Source organism: Yarrowia lipolytica, chromosome 1E (genome assembly GCF_001761485.1).
Source record: "Yarrowia lipolytica chromosome 1E, complete sequence".
Taxonomy (NCBI): Eukaryota; Fungi; Ascomycota; class Dipodascomycetes; order Dipodascales; genus Yarrowia; species Yarrowia lipolytica.
Window position 1 is genome coordinate 3,759,396 of NC_090774.1, and position 15,314 is coordinate 3,774,709.

The window sequence follows — 15,314 nt, forward strand, 5'->3', positions numbered from 1 at the left end:
ATCCATAGTATCAAGCCACTGGTCCACGCTAGCTCATCATAGCAGCAAGCAACCCTCCAACCCGACTATCACATGGTCTTGGTGGGTCGTGACAGCCAGCTATAGCCACAACTCCAGCCAAACAACAACCGCAACCTGGCCCATAGTTGGCTACAGTTCAAGTCATGCTGCTTCTTGTGTCACAAACATCTACTGTACAGTACCTGTATAAGCACCCTTTCACCGTCGTATATAAAGAAACAGTAGCCGCCAGCTGCCTTGTTTCCCCTACAGCACAAAGACAGACGTAACCGCCTCCACCTTTCCAGTAGCTCCGTTCGCTATAACGCTACCGGAGTGGGTGGAGGGTCTAAAAGCCATCAGCTGCGCTTTGTCAACGCATCTCCGATCGATATCTCTCATTGGCCTCAAGCATTCCACCACACACACCGTCTAATCGGTGCCATTGAAAAGACATCAACATCCTGTCAGTAATTAAGTATGTACTACGTAGTTTAGTTACCTTTTTGTTGAGCATAATACATAAAAACAAACACGTCCAATTCTGATTAGAACCCGGTTCCGGGACGCGATGATCTCCCGAATCAAGTGGAGCTGCTTGTACCGGAACCAAACCTCCACCCACACCTCGCTCGTCCTCCTTTGATCCCTACACTACTCTCAACCATTCAAATGTATGTCTAATAATAATTTCCCTACTTGGACTCCTCAGCGTCAGCGGCAGCGGCGGCGGCGGCGGCGGCAGCGGCAGCCTTGGCCTGCTCGATCTTCTCGGCCTTGAGCTTGTCCATGGCCTTGACTCGTCGCTGGAAATCGGCCACCTCACACATCTCGTACTCATGTCGCTCGTGGCCACAGGCCCAGGGCATGTAATAATTCTTCTTTCGGCACTCGTTGAGGGGGACAAGGAGGGCGGCACACCGGTCTCGGTATGCCAGAAGAATCTTGTGCTTCTTCATGTCCTCCTGGGAGACTGGGTTAGTAGGTGAGGGGAGAGAGACGACATTGGACAGAATTCTGGAGCACCGTTGAGTAGAGTCACAAATGTTTGAATGTGGTAAACTAGTGGAACCAACAGTGAGCGCTTGTTTCCACTATTTCCGGGTTCACCATGTGATATGTATGACGCAAAGAAAGTATCAGATCACACTATCAATGGACCATAAGCACAACTACACACTTTCCATGACATATCCACATAACTACCATTGCCACATGTCACATTCTCCAGACACAGACTCACGTCTTTATGATATCCTTGGGTCAGGTCGATGTTTCCAATCCAACCAACGTCTCTGGATTTGGCACTTTGTCTCTGAATTTGGCACTGGTCTCTGAATTGGCACTGGTCTCTGAATTGGCACTGGTCTCTGAATTGGCATTGTGTTTCCGAATCGGCTGTGTGTCTCCGAATCCATTGTGTGTCACCAAACTGACACGGTGTTTGTGCCTCTCAATCGACACGTTCTCCATGGACCGAATCAGGTGTCTTTGGTCATATCGATATCAAGTCTGCGTCCTTCGTTTGTTCGCCATTGTGTGTGCTTAAATTCGTGTCTGAAAGCGTCTTCAAGAGCCGTTTTTGACACGCCATACTGTCGCTTCACGCCGCCCAGCAATCACTTCACTTTAGTACTCACGAAGAGGAGGGAATTCAGCCATTTTGGATGTGTCGTTATGTGCTTTTGGAGGTCTGGACGTAGTGTAGGGAGAATCTATGTGGAGGTTTAGGGTTTGGGCTCGAATCCGCCAATCAGAGTGCACATAAGGGTAATCACACATAATGGGGTGAGACGTGAATATGGGCCCTGTAACGAGCCCAACAAGGAGTTTGATGGCGTCGGGATATTCGATTGAATGGGTTGTATTTAGAAACGTCACAGGTTATGACCTTGACAGATGAGTTACCCGGGTGAACAGTTAACAACTCTATTGAATGCTCGAAGAACAGAGATTCGGAATGGCTCATCTGGAAGCTGGAATCTTGAAGAATGGAACCGGTTTGTCCGTTTGTTTCTACGACCAAACTTGACGGAGAAGACCGCTGCAGTACATACGACTACACTGTACAGAGTCCATGAAACGCCATAGAAGCGGCAATACTCGAGCTGCAGATATACGACAGGAAAAAAACGTGTCGGTAGCTGCTTGTATACCTCAACACCATCTTTTTAGTGCATGGTCCAACCAACGACCAACTGATCAACTCGCGGAGATGGCGGACTCCTTCCACTCAGTGACTGATCTCGGCGGCAAAAAGACAGCACTCGGTCAACGTAAGACATGCCGCAGTTTGACAGGTCTTGATTTGGTCTTTTAGCGAGAGATAGTGTGAAGCGCGGAGTACTCGGGAGAAGTTAGCCCGAGTCAACCAATCATGGTCCAGGGTAGAGTCCAACAGGGCTTCACGCTCGATTTTCGTACTCGTACTCATCCTCATACTTGTATCGACAAATAAGCTGAGTTGTCGTCGCCAAACTACCCTACCCTGTCCATGCTTGTTGCACCTCGATCATCTGTCTCTTTTGGCGGGTGAGACATTTGAGAATGTAAGGATGGTTGGTTGAGACAGAGCTATTGGACGAAACCAACGGTGCCGTTTAGCCCGTTGAGAGCCTCCAGAACGGGTGAACGAGCTCTTCGCCATGGCTAGCGAGTCCGATCTTTCCGCCTTCTCCGCGTCCCATCTTTGCTCCGCTTTCTTCCGCCCAGTGACAAGACGCTCTCAGGATCTCGATCGACACCTGGAGGAGATCTGCACGTCAATCTGCGACTGGGGTGCGCACAATTAGAGCTTTGTGTGTGGATCGAAATTAATTTCTAGGGTGGCGCGCAGGACAATGGAGGCTGCTCGGTTGAGCGATCCAACAATAGAAGTTTGCAACCTTGAGTTGCGGGTGGGGAACTGTATATTGCGGGCGTGGATTGGCTCTCAACTCTGAGTCAATGGCGACAGGGAGGGAATAGCGCCAAAGCCTGGTTGGAGCTCTTATTACAAACGTTACAGCCGTGCCGTGTGGTGAGAGAGTTGGTGTGAAGGAGTGAGTGAGAGTGGGAGTGCAAGTGGGAGTGGGAGTGAAGTGGAGTAGAGTGAAGTGAAGAGTGGGGGCAAGAGTGAAGATGGGGGAAGAGTGAAGAGTGGGGGCAAGAGTAAGATGGGAGGAAGAGACACTACTCAAGAGACACCACTCACTATCACTCACTATCACTCACTACTTGTACCACCCCTACACCCCAGCATATATCTACGTCCACTCGCATTGCTGGATCGACTAATCTCTAGCCTCCGACATCTCCATCTGTATCTCGATCAACAGATAGGCTCCAGCCCAACAGGCATGTCTGCAAAAAGAAACGTTGATGACGTGGAGGGGCCAGGCCTGACGGGCGACCCATGTTGACGGCGTGATCACCTACCGTACGGGCGATGTCGGTATAAAACCTCCCCTGTCTCTGACGTCACCAACACTCTTCACCCGCCCAGAAAAACAACGTCCAAAAGCAACAGATCCAAGTGAGCCCAATAGATCCGAAAGGTCCACGCTCATAAACCCATTGTATGCAAGGTTGGCTCAAGCGGCGGTGTGGGCCTACTACCACCACTAGGTTTGACCAGCCAGCAGAACAATGAGGTATTTATCCAGATGTGCCGATGTTGGCTTTTTTTGTATTTTGTTTTTTCCCTAAGCAAAACAGCTCGCGAGAATCCAAGGTTAGCCTTTTTGTGGGCGCCAACACAAAGAGTGGATTGTATGTGAGACATTCCTAATTCGGCCGCTGGTATTATCTGCAATATAAGCGAAAAGTGCAACCTACCAACCTCCACGACAATGCGCGTAAAAAATGGTAAAAATGGTAAAAATTGTAAAAATTGTATAAAAGGGCAAAAAGGGCAAAAAGGGCAAAAAGGACAAAAGGACAAAAGGACAAAAGGTCAAAAGGACAAAAGGACAAAAGGAGAGTCCCGGGCCCTACAAAGAAAAGGTAAATCGCCGTCAATGTTATTGTTTCGAGCGTTAATTATCCCCCGCCTCCTCCCCACCACCCCACCGGCTGTCCAAAAGCTGACCTATAGCCCGAGTCACCTGCCCTATAAATTTCGGCCAGTATTATCCGACCGTATCGTGTCAAGTGCAAGTAGGCGCGGTACTAATTATACTGTATATCACTACTGTACTGTTCTTGACAGACCTCCTAAATGGTCCAAAACAATGCACATCTGCAGAGAAGAGGATTGCCATTACATGGAAGGCGAGCAAGGAGATGATTGATCGCAAGTTCCCATAGCAAGAGATTTGCAGGGGCCTAACGCAGATGAGGTTTCCCCCAATCAGATCCACGTGAACGAACAAACAGAGGTACAGTACCACCGGTCCCAGACGTGTACAGTCGGCTCGCTGCAAATCTCAATGTGCTTGTGGAGAAAAAAGCAATAGCAAGATCTGCTATTGCCTAAGCGAGAAGTATAGCTGACTGAGTGGATTTACTCTGTGCTACTGCACTACTTGTAGTAGGCCGGTGTCACATGGAGAACTCTCACCATGTACATCCATACGATACTCATGGTTGGGTTGGATCGCCAGTGTGTTAGGTATCGCACAGACTCAGCCTGGATATCTCCTTTCACATGACCTTGAACAAAAGCTCAACTCAGAGTTACAAATACTGAGAAGAAAGACTCTCTCTCTTGTATCCACATGTACGATCCACCGTACAGCACATTCTTCCTCGATAACACAGCCTGGGTTCCCACCACAACGTCACTTTGCTTTGTATCATGTCTCGGATTTGCTTTTGCCTTCCACTGGTCTCTGCAGTCGTTTCTTTTGACTAAAGACTATACCGAATCGAATAGGAAGACAAGAGTTCACAGACTTGGTAAGCCTGTCCTATAGCAACCTGGCAGAAAACAGAATTGATCTCCATAACACTGCTAAACACTGTTGACCCGTTAGATGGTTCTCTCCACCTCATAGCTTTTTCCCTGAGACCTCAACTGTAGCTCCAGGTGGGGTGCGTATACTCACCTCCGTGGACAATTTTCAAAGCTAGTTTGTTCTTTTGCTTATCGATTATTTACACGGGGAGAGGCGGGGGAGCGCTCACAAAATACAGCATCTCTCCCGATCGGGCTACACGGCTTCCCTGAAACAGAGATACCCTTGCTTCCCTGGCATCTTCATAGATCTGATACAGTCGATGACATGCTTGTTTGGTTCGGACCGACGCATGTTGGTCGGAGATATCAGGCCATTTTTTGGGCCTAGAGCATGATACAAACAGTGGAACATTTTATTTGAACACTGTATAGTATTCGGCAGCTTATCTTGTGTTTTTAGCGCTTTTTTTCTGTCGATTTTTGGCCAACATTTTTATTTTTTTCACAATCTCGAAAATTCCAAATGTCCACTCTTTCTTTTCATATGGAGCTCTGTCTGTAACGTAAGAATGTGAATACGACCCTTCACAGGCTCAATGACCTCTTTTAGTCCACACAGATTGTCTCTGTACGAGTTGGTTTAGTCATTTTTCGCGTATTACTCACTAGCTGAGACACATCTTCTGCTAGCGACGAATGGACACAACACAGCTTGGTGCGCTCAGAGAGATGCGATAACTTGAGAAAGATGATTGGAGATGAAGGTAGCTCATGGAGAGCCCAAAAATGGACTCTTGAGACGACTCCGCGTGTCTGAATGATGGCAACATGACTTTTGATGGCAAATCACAGTCCCACAATTAAAACGTGAGTGCGGAGGTTTCAGAGAGTGCGGAGAAGAAATTGAAGTTGATGGATAAAGCGGGAAGATTGATTGGATGGTTTTAGCCAGCTTCAATTGTGTGTCTTCAGATCACTCTTTTACTGGTTGTTTTCCCACAAACAATCTGATGACTAATAGGAGAGAACTCCCATGATGAGTACACACCAGTTGAGAAAGCTAACAAACTCAACGATGCCCTCTCCCTTCTGTTATTTCCTTCCACGTGTCTTCTGAACCAGGGCTGCTTTCTTGCACTTTTCGGCTTGCATCATCGTCTTACTAAGCAGTCTTGGTTAAGCACCCCGGTCAAGCATCCTGGTCACGTGTGCCCCTGCCTCTCTCTCGTCGGCTATCGGTCCCGCCCGCCACACTAACTTGCTGGCGGAAGTTTCCCATTGTACGGATCGGCGCAGTTTATTGTTTGATTTAACGCTCGCTTCCGAGGCAGCCATTTTGGACACTTCAGGGGTCTTCATTTTGTGTTTGCTGTCAAGAGGACAAAGACCGTGGATAGGTGGTGGTGGTGTTGGTTTGATTTGAATCATAGAAATTGGATTGTCCAAGGTGATTTTCACCCCAATTTCTCTTCTCGACAATCAAATTTTCAAAAAAAAAAAAAAAAAAAAAAAAAAAAAAAAAAAAGCAATTAAGTCTCTAATAGCAGTATTGTACATACAGGGCTACGGGGCATAGGCCTGGGTACAAGTATAATACGTCCATTGCGTTCGATATAGCCATTGTGGCAGTTCTTTTTACAGCACTATTGATTGCATGAACCGAAACATATTCACCAAGACCATGCTGAATACAGCGTACAAGTACACATGATCCCCAGTTTCTATCGTCGCCCTTGTCCACCTTACAATGACCCTTTTGTCTGAGAGCGCCCTGAATATGAAACTCTGCCGGTGCCAACATGCCACCAATGTAAATTGCAAAGCTGCTGCCTTTCCAGCGCAAGTAGGGATCGCCGGTGACGTTTCCCCAGAGACGGCAAAAGTTGGCTGCTTCGCAAAGGTTTAATATGCCTTGACGGGGTAACGGCGGGTGCCGCGAAAAAGCAAACGTGGTGCGGGCAAACAAACACAAAAACATGGCATGAGGCTGGGTCGGCCGGGTTTCCGTCGCATGACAACCAACCCCCTCTCTGGGTTACAGGTGTGTCCCGTTGGCCACGCATCTCGAGCCATGTCTCACAATATTCAGTTTGGAGATACAGATGATCGGAGTTTTCCGAGTACCCAAACCCTCCGTGGGGCGGTAGCTCGGCGTGAAGGACGGTACGTAATGTGGCCGAAATTCCGTGAGTCCTCTCCTCTTCGTTTGCTGGACCGCTCGAGTCTCTTTGTGGCTCAAAGTACGAGGCAGCCACTGCCACTGCCGGCCGTTGTGGACCCTGCAAGGCTGAACTAAAGTGGAGGATAAGCGAGATCTCGGGATAAAAGCAATTCTGAAGGATGGCGTGTGCACACCGGTGGTCAGGTGAGCGTACAGGGATGGTTTGGATATTCTCTGCTGAGTGCTGTACGTGCTCAGCGGGTTATGGGGTGACATTTCACGGCACAAACCGCATTCGATCCAACAAGGCCTCCTCTGACTGCAGTAGTCGCTTCCCGATGCTGCCTGCCCACCTAATGACCAACCGACGATCTGTCTCACGTGCCGGTTTGGTTTACTAATCGCATCCGGAATTGCAATCATGAATAACCCGTAGAGGGTGGTAATGTCCGTATTAAACGCTGCTGAGGGCGCATTGGCACCTTGGTGAGTGCTGCTGCATCTACGGAAACGGAATGACTCCATAAATACCCGTCCTATTAACTCTTATAGCTCCATCCCTTGGTACGCTAGTTATACGGGAGCCCTGTGCCACACATAGCGAGCAAGGGCTGTACATATATAGCTAATCGGCCTAATCAAAGTCAAAGGCTCCGATTTCGCGTTTCAGAACCGTCAACCTTCCAGGAGACGGCTTCTACCCGCTTCTGGTGCTCTCCTCATGCTGCTTCCCGTTACTTTGCACAAGATTCCGAAAATGGAATGCAGTGGTTGCTTGATGCGACAGAGGATGTAATAGAAGAATGAGCAATTGTCGAGTACCATAAACAACGTCTATGTTCTCTTCTAACGGGGGGCTATGCGAACTATATTGCTACTTGTAGTTACAACCCCAACTAGGACTCCAAGAAGGTATGGGCACTTGCCTTGCAAACCACTCAAGGAGGTCCCAGAGAAGTAAGATCAAGTAAGATCAACTGATTAGATTGATTTTACAGACTCAATTGTCTGATATGTGACGTCCTTGCTTCTGCAAGGTCGTTTTGCTTCTTTTGAATATCCCAGAGCCTGCTCTTATCATACACGCTCCCTGTACGTCTTGCATGGCTGTTCGAGTCTGGGATGGGATCCCACAAAGCAGCCATTCGGGACTCTGCACGTTTCAGGACCTTCTTCATTTGTCAGCCAATATCCATTGAGTGTTTGAGAGCCACGTACTGGCGCAGGAACACAATGAAGAACAAGGAAGAAAAGAAACGGCCAACAAGTGACGGAAACAGGCCTCACGTCGTCGTATTTTCACCTTTGTTTTATCTTTCAGGCTGGTTGCAATGGTCCTAAGGTGTCAGTGTCTGGTTCACCACTGTTGACTCAGCAAGAGCACATTCAGTAATCTATTGCTGAGATGGTATAACTGGACTTGGGGTCAATAGTTAGATGGGAAGGCGCGATCGCATCATTGACATCATTGAAGTACAGCACAGTAAACAGTCTTTGCTCCTTGTGAGAGGTGCGAGTACGAGTGCTCGTACTGTAGCAATAGATGGCATGTACTTAAAGGCAGAAACGTGGGTTCTGGAATGATCTGATTTCAAGTTCCATCCAAATGCCATGTTAAGAGTGGTCAAAATGGTTCTAAGATGTTTGCTTCAACGATCTCGGTTCATTTTCAATGTCACTGGTTCGTCACGAATGCGGCAAGGACACTGCTTGTCAAGAGCGGTGAGTACAAGTACGAGTACAGTAAGTACGAGCAATGCCCTTTTTGTTTCGTTTTGTTTTGTTAGAGATACAAGAGCGAGTCAGTACCGATGGCTCCGGGCTGTCAATGTCAATCCCGGCTGATTGTTGACCGACCCAAGGAGCTCATCAAATCCACTTCCAACCAGGTGGCCCGAGACCCAAGGTCGATGCTGTCGCTACCAAAAAGTGGAAGGACGATCCGGTTCCTTCCTACAAGAGACAGTATGGAGGAGTCGTTATCATTGACGCGATACTGCAGACAACATACTTGTAGATTAGTTGATAGTACAGACAAAACACTTGTAGATCAACGGATAGTGCAGACAAAACACTTGTAGATCAGCGGATAGTGCAGACAAAACACCTGTAGATCAGTTGATAGTGCAGAAAAAACACTTGCAGATCATTTGATATTGTTGGCTTCTTCGCCACCCCATGATCAGCTGCACCGGGCCGTGTAGTATTGCCACCCGGTCATGTGTTTGCCACCCAACAGGATGATGCGGGAAAGGAAGAGCGACCTTCCAGTGCACTGGTTGGGGCTTCCAGGACGGTCCATACAGACAGTTTGACGTCCCTAGAGTCTTGTCAGATACAGCAGTCGTCAACCTCCAGTATCATAGTTTCACCGCACACCTAGTCGTTGCTCGCTAAGAAACATGGTTGAAGATGGGTCCGCGATTGCTAGATGTCTGTCTGTTGAGGGCCGTCTGAAAGCGTCGTTTGCCACCTATACAGATCCGTTGAGGTGGCGATCATCACCAGGAGGGGAAACATGAAATGAGTACCGTATTTGCACAGGTTGGGGGAGAGGGGAGGTAGGTTGCATGAAACAAGGGGAAATGTGGAGAGCATGTCGATAAGATGAGATTATGCAACATTAAATTGTGATAATTTACGGCCGGGGAAATAATTAACAACAATGCGGAAACTAAGTCAGGTTGGTTGTCGAGACAAGACTACGAGACGACATATATTACCGTACGAATATGACACGTACGAGTACAGAACAAATGGCACCACAAGTAGTGCCGGTACGGTATTTTATTGCCAGTACGGCATATGTATTGTACCCGCACTGCCCCCGGCATCGCAGCTTTGTTACCGTATCGCAGCTCCGCACAGCTGGCAAATACAAAATCAGAGAGAGAAGAATGTATATGGCCCTAAGTAGCCTCGGTAACACCAGTGATGGTCTTGTTATATAAATCCCGATTCTCTTTTGGTCCGAGAAATGACCCATCTGAGACAAGATGAACAGAAGGAGGACCGAGTACAAGCACAACGTAGGTTCCCTCTGCGGATAAAACAAAAGCTCCCTGCGTTCCATGGTTGGAGTTTGGGTATATACTGTAAATGTAAATGTTAGCGTATGCCAAAAAACGGTTGGTTTGGTTTCGTCGGATCCAGCCTGAATCCGGTCTGATTGGAAGGAATAGAACGAGTACGAGTGCGGGTGCGGGTGCGGGTGCGGGTGCGGGTACGAGTACGAGTATCTGGAGTCCAATGGAAGCAGTCATGTGACTCAATTCCACACGGACGACAGCTCGAATAGTGTTGTTCTTTTATATTGCGACGACAAGCCTCTGTATCTCTCCTTCTCCTCCGCCTACGCTGTCCAGTTTGATTAACCAACTGGCGACATGTCCTGAAAATGGCACTTTTCGGGAAAACTGGATATTCCAGGGTGAGACAGCTGCGTGGGCCGTTCTGAGCCACTATTAATGCTACCGAGTGCAGCTTACTGAAGGTCAATGTCGCACATTTCGTGTCTACCGTTCAAACTGTAGTAATATGGCCTCTTTCTCGATGTGAGCTTGTGCCTATACATCTCTATAGTGTACTTGTAGCTACACATCAGTGCAGAAGGCGGTTTTGATCCGATTGAATCCCACAGACACTACTGGCCAATTCCTTCATCCACTTATCCGAAGTTCCGTTGTGTCTCCAAAAGCAAAAGACCTGTGCAATTGGCCGGTATGTACCGTGCGAGTACCCATGCTGTACTTGTACTCGACTGGCGACTATTATATGCCTCTTTCTCGATGCCTGCACCATTGAGAATGAGTTTGGAGCCAACTTATGGAAGAGAGCAGACTTTGATGTCATTAGACGTCCTCTAGTCTTGCTGTCAGACATGAGCTCATCGGGAATGTTGACCAGACCGAGGCATGTAAATCGGAGACCAAATCAGAGACCAAATCGGAAACCTTTGAAACATGATCTTCCTAGTGGCGTTTGTGGCATTTGTGGCCTTCGTAACCTGTGGCATGTGTGGCATGTGTGACATTTGTGGCCTGATTATTAATATATGTATAGATGTATCGCGCCGATCACTGTTCTTTTGTGGGGAAGCAGTCTTCTTATCGCATGTATCCCTGCACAAATGGTACTATGCTCATACTTGTACTCGTGTCCTACTGTATGTACTGTACTCGCACCTGGAGGAACTTGTACCTCGGTTTCCTCGGGTAAAATATCGCCTATCGCCTACAACGGTAGTCTGGGTCTCAGTCTGGTCGCGTGCCAATTGTCTGTGCCTTGCCTGCCAATTTATGCACCTTCCCCCTTAATACGGTCTCTGCTCTGAGTCAAGTTTTCTTCCGCTGCTCCGCCGAGCAGTTCCGGATCGATACCCGGCCGGCACCGCGCCGTCGCTCTGCCACCTCTTGAGGTGATAAAATTACGGAGGTGGGGAACGTCGCAGCAATGGGATGGGAGTGTCGATCCCCCCTGCTCCGCCAGAGCGCACCTTGAGCTACAATTCAATCTTAACAGCGTAACACTAGATGACATCCCGTACACCCATTGTTGGTGGCCGACTTATTCCGACCCATCCGCCGCAAAACATGTCTTGGCCAAATGCCTTTTCCCCCTCCCCCCCCCCCCCCCCCCCCTTACTGTAGCTTCATGGTGGGGGAGGTACTATCTGCCCGGCTCTTGTTCTTGGGCGCTCGTACACCCATGGCTATGCATGAAACCTACCTTATCGGACAATCAGGTGCAAATCGCCCCACACTACATCATGTAACAAGACTTGACAAGCTGGTCTAAAGAGGGACCGAGGCATGTGCTAGTTGATGGGGGGGAGATGTGACCAACATGCGACCAAGCGCTTACCTACGCTTCCTGCAACAACTTGTCGCCACCATGGCCACCATGGCTTGGCTTGCCCTCGCGAGGCTCAACAACTCCCTCCCACCCTTACCCTACATTGCCCCGTTGCTCCCACTGGCATTATTGCACAAGGCCCAATAAGCTTAAGCTTTGCCCTGTTGCTCAACATAATCGTGTTGGGGTCCTAATTTCATTGTCCCAAAGGCTATAGACACTGTGTGAAGGATATGGAAGCAAGTGGTGATATATAAAGGCCTCAGCGCCTGCTCTCTGTGGCTCTTGCCTCCAGTCACCCCAGATTCAACTCTACACACGCAACACACGACACACAAAATGCTTACCCGATTCCAGTGAGTACCCCGAAGCGCGCAATTCTCCACAATTTGACCTTGGAGGTAAATCAGTGTCTAAATGACACAACGGTGAGATGAACGTGGAATTCCAGACTTTGGTGGATGGCCCAATCACTCGAGATCTTTCGTCATCTCCAATCACTCTCAATCATCAATCACCTCCCGTCCATCTCATCCATCTCATCCACCTCTCATCCATCCTCCCATACTAACATCAGGAAGCCCACCGTTCTCGCCGGCCTTGCCGCTGCCACTGCTGTCTCCTTCTACTGGGTCAGCCGACAGGCCTTTTACTCCCAGGCCCAAATTGTTGACAACGAACGACATGTTACCGTTGATCGAAGCGGCGGTGGCATCTAAGTAGTCCAGGTTACCTGATTGCCCAAGTATATATTTATTAATCCATCTATTTCTCTATTTCGAGTGTCGTACCAAGTCCCCTCGATAGATAACCAAATTACCACACTACCACCGTACTTGTAGTATTATTTCACCACCGTCTGGGGTTATTGCCACCAGATCAGTATTAATTTTACCCCACACAAACTTAACACGGTAGATTACACAAACCTACTTTATTCCAATCTTCCCAATGACACAACCCTAACCCACAAACATTCCCATTTTGGGTTGATTTTTCTCACGTGACTGATTATGCATACCGTCTAGATTTTTCATGACAAAATTCAAACCGCTATTCGTCAGCACGCGGGTCCAACACACGACAACATGTTTGATGAAATTCTGGACTTGTGGCACGGCTCCAGATTGATGCTGATCCCCATCATCGGTCTGGTCATCTTCATCGTCTTGTTTGACGAGAAGAAGCCCGTTGAAGCCGAGAACGAGACTGTGGAGAAGTCTGCTGCAACTACGACTACGAACACCTCCTCCAGAGCTCTGGATGAAAAGCCCCCCATGGCTGTGGATTTCACCACGTCTTCTTCGGTGGTTTCTTCCAAGCCCAAGCGAGTCCCCAAGACCTTTGGAAAGGGCCCCAAAAAGCTGTCTGTGTCCCTGTCTTCTCAGGTCTATGTCTTTTACTCCACTCTGACTGGATCCACAGAGCGATATGCTCAGCAGTTGTTTGAGTATCTTTCTACCCAGACTAAAAAGGAGCCCATTCTTCTGAACGTGGACTATATCGACGATCTTGACGAGTACTTTGTCAGCTCCAAGGCTGGATCTGTCTACTGTTTCATTGTTCCTTCTTATGAGACCGAGAGTCCTCTGGACTACTTCCTGGACGCCATCAAGGAGACTTACAACGATTTTCGAATCGACAGTAGACCCCTCAGCAAGGTCTGTTTCTCTGTTTTTGGAGTTGGAGACAAGGAGAGCTGGCCCGAAAAGTTCTGTTACCAGGCCAAGGAGGTGGATCGAGGTTTGGCCAAGCTGGGCGCTCGACGTCTCAACCCCCTGGGCAACGGATGTGTCAAAACCGATTTTGAGACCAACATGGTGGAGTGGAGAGAGCATTTTGTGGACGCCCTAGCCGATGGAGTTGTTCCTGAGGCCGACGATATTTGTTCTGATGACGAGGAAGAGGAGGAAGACTCCAAGGACGGTATTGTTGATGTTGAAGATATGGGCAAGATTATTGGCTCCAGCAAGCCCAAGCGAAAGTCGGCCAAGGATATCATGGAGGCCGATTCTTGTTCTGCCAAGGAAATGGTTGCCAAGGACTCCCCCACCTACAAGGCTCTGACCAAGCAGGGCTACACCATTGTCGGATCCCATTCCGGCGTCAAGATCTGTCGATGGACCAAGTCTGCTCTTCGAGGCCGAGGCTCCTGTTACAAGTTTGCCTTCTACGGTATCAAAAGTCACCTGTGTATGGAGACCACTCCTTCTCTGTCGTGTTCCAACAAGTGTGTCTTCTGCTGGAGACACGGAACTAACCCTGTTGGAACCACCTGGAGATGGCAGGTTGATCCTCCCAAGGAAATCATCGACGGGGCTCTTGCTGGCCACTACCAGAAGATCAAGATGCTTCGAGGAGTTCCTGGAGTCTCTGCTGAGCGGTTCGCCGAGGCTTTCCGAGTCAAGCATTGTGCTCTATCTCTGGTTGGCGAGCCCATCTTCTACCCTCACATTAACGAGTTTGTTGGCATGTTGCATGAGAAGCGAATCTCGTCGTTCCTGGTCTGCAATGCCCAGCACCCCAAAGAGCTGGCTGCCATGAACCAGGTGACCCAGTTGTACGTGTCTATCGACGCTGCCACCAAGGAGTCGCTCAAGGCCGTGGACCGACCTCTGAACCGAGACTTCTGGGAGCGTCTGCAGGAGTGTCTGTCGATTCTGCGGGAAAAGCGAAACCAGCGAACCGTATTCCGACTCACCCTGGTCAAGGGTTTTAACGCCGAGGAGGTTGAGAACTACGCCAAGATGGTTGCCAAGGCCATGCCCTGCTTCATTGAGGTCAAGGGAATGACCTACTGCGGAACTTCCAAGGGCAACCCTCTGACTATGAAGAATGTGCCTTACTACCACGAGGTCCTGGACTTTGTGGAGCAGCTCAACGAGGCTGTAGCCAACGAGGGTCTCGAGTATGGCATCGCTGCCGAGCATGCCCACTCGTGCTGTGTTCTTATTGCCCAGAAGCGGTTCTACATTGACGGCGAGTGGCACACCCATATCAACTATGACAAGTTCTTCGATATGCTGGAGGCCGGTCAAGAGTTTGGACCTGAGGACTACACCTCTGCCACTCCCCACTGGGCTCAGTACGGCGCTGAGGAGGCTGGTTTCAACCCTGCTGATGTCAGACATCGACGAGGTAAGGTGGTTGAGGTGTAAAGGAGGTGAACGGATGAGAAGCAGTAGGTGATTGTATCATAGAATACATCTAGACGGACTAAAGTCGGATTCAGAGAGAGTCCGGCTGACATTTAAAAAAGGATATAAATAATTAATCGGGTTATTAAGGATTTTGAGTGGAATGGGGACAGCTACAGTAGAACGGCTTGTTACTATGCTCGAAAGTCAACAATAAAGTCAACAAAATATTTAATGATCAAGTAATTTGAAATGATACAATGTCCCATGGAAATCACAATTA

The 15,314-nt window shown here is 48.7% G+C and overlaps 5 protein-coding genes and 1 pseudogene across 5 annotated transcripts; 3 read left to right on the plus strand and 3 right to left on the minus strand.

Annotated features, from left to right (window-relative positions):
* Window positions 1-695: 695 nt before the first annotated feature.
* On the minus strand, window positions 696-1,662 carry YALI1_E37603g (uncharacterized protein; the record flags this gene model as incomplete). The annotated part of the gene is made up of 2 exons (XM_002143054.3): window positions 696-973; window positions 1,641-1,662. The coding sequence occupies 2 exons, from the start codon at window positions 1,660-1,662 to the stop codon at window positions 696-698; spliced, it is 300 nt and encodes a 99-aa protein (XP_002143090.1).
* Window positions 1,663-6,914: 5,252 nt separating this feature from the next.
* YALI1_E37669g (uncharacterized protein) lies at window positions 6,915-7,565 on the minus strand (the record flags this gene model as incomplete). The annotated part of the gene is made up of 1 exon (XM_068283174.1): window positions 6,915-7,565. One exon carries the CDS (start codon window positions 7,563-7,565, stop codon window positions 6,915-6,917), a length of 651 nt encoding a protein of 216 aa, XP_068139275.1.
* Window positions 7,566-8,477: 912 nt separating this feature from the next.
* On the plus strand, window positions 8,478-8,827 carry YALI1_E37678g (uncharacterized protein; the record flags this gene model as incomplete). Its single annotated transcript, XM_068283175.1, has 2 exons — window positions 8,478-8,612; window positions 8,660-8,827. 2 exons carry the CDS (start codon window positions 8,478-8,480, stop codon window positions 8,825-8,827), a joined length of 303 nt encoding a protein of 100 aa, XP_068139276.1.
* A 327-nt stretch (window positions 8,828-9,154) lies between these two features.
* Window positions 9,155-9,444, minus strand: YALI1_E37687g (uncharacterized protein; the record flags this gene model as incomplete). The annotated part of the gene is made up of 2 exons (XM_068283176.1): window positions 9,155-9,367; window positions 9,418-9,444. 2 exons carry the CDS (start codon window positions 9,442-9,444, stop codon window positions 9,155-9,157), a joined length of 240 nt encoding a protein of 79 aa, XP_068139277.1.
* Window positions 9,445-12,233: 2,789 nt separating this feature from the next.
* Window positions 12,234-12,613, plus strand: YALI1_E37716g (Compare to YALI0E31772g, Misc non-coding, no similarity; annotated as a pseudogene).
* A 369-nt stretch (window positions 12,614-12,982) lies between these two features.
* On the plus strand, window positions 12,983-15,052 carry YALI1_E37724g (uncharacterized protein; the record flags this gene model as incomplete). Its single annotated transcript, XM_504653.3, has 1 exon — window positions 12,983-15,052. One exon carries the CDS (start codon window positions 12,983-12,985, stop codon window positions 15,050-15,052), a length of 2,070 nt encoding a protein of 689 aa, XP_504653.1.
* Between the last annotated feature and the right edge of the window lie 262 nt (window positions 15,053-15,314).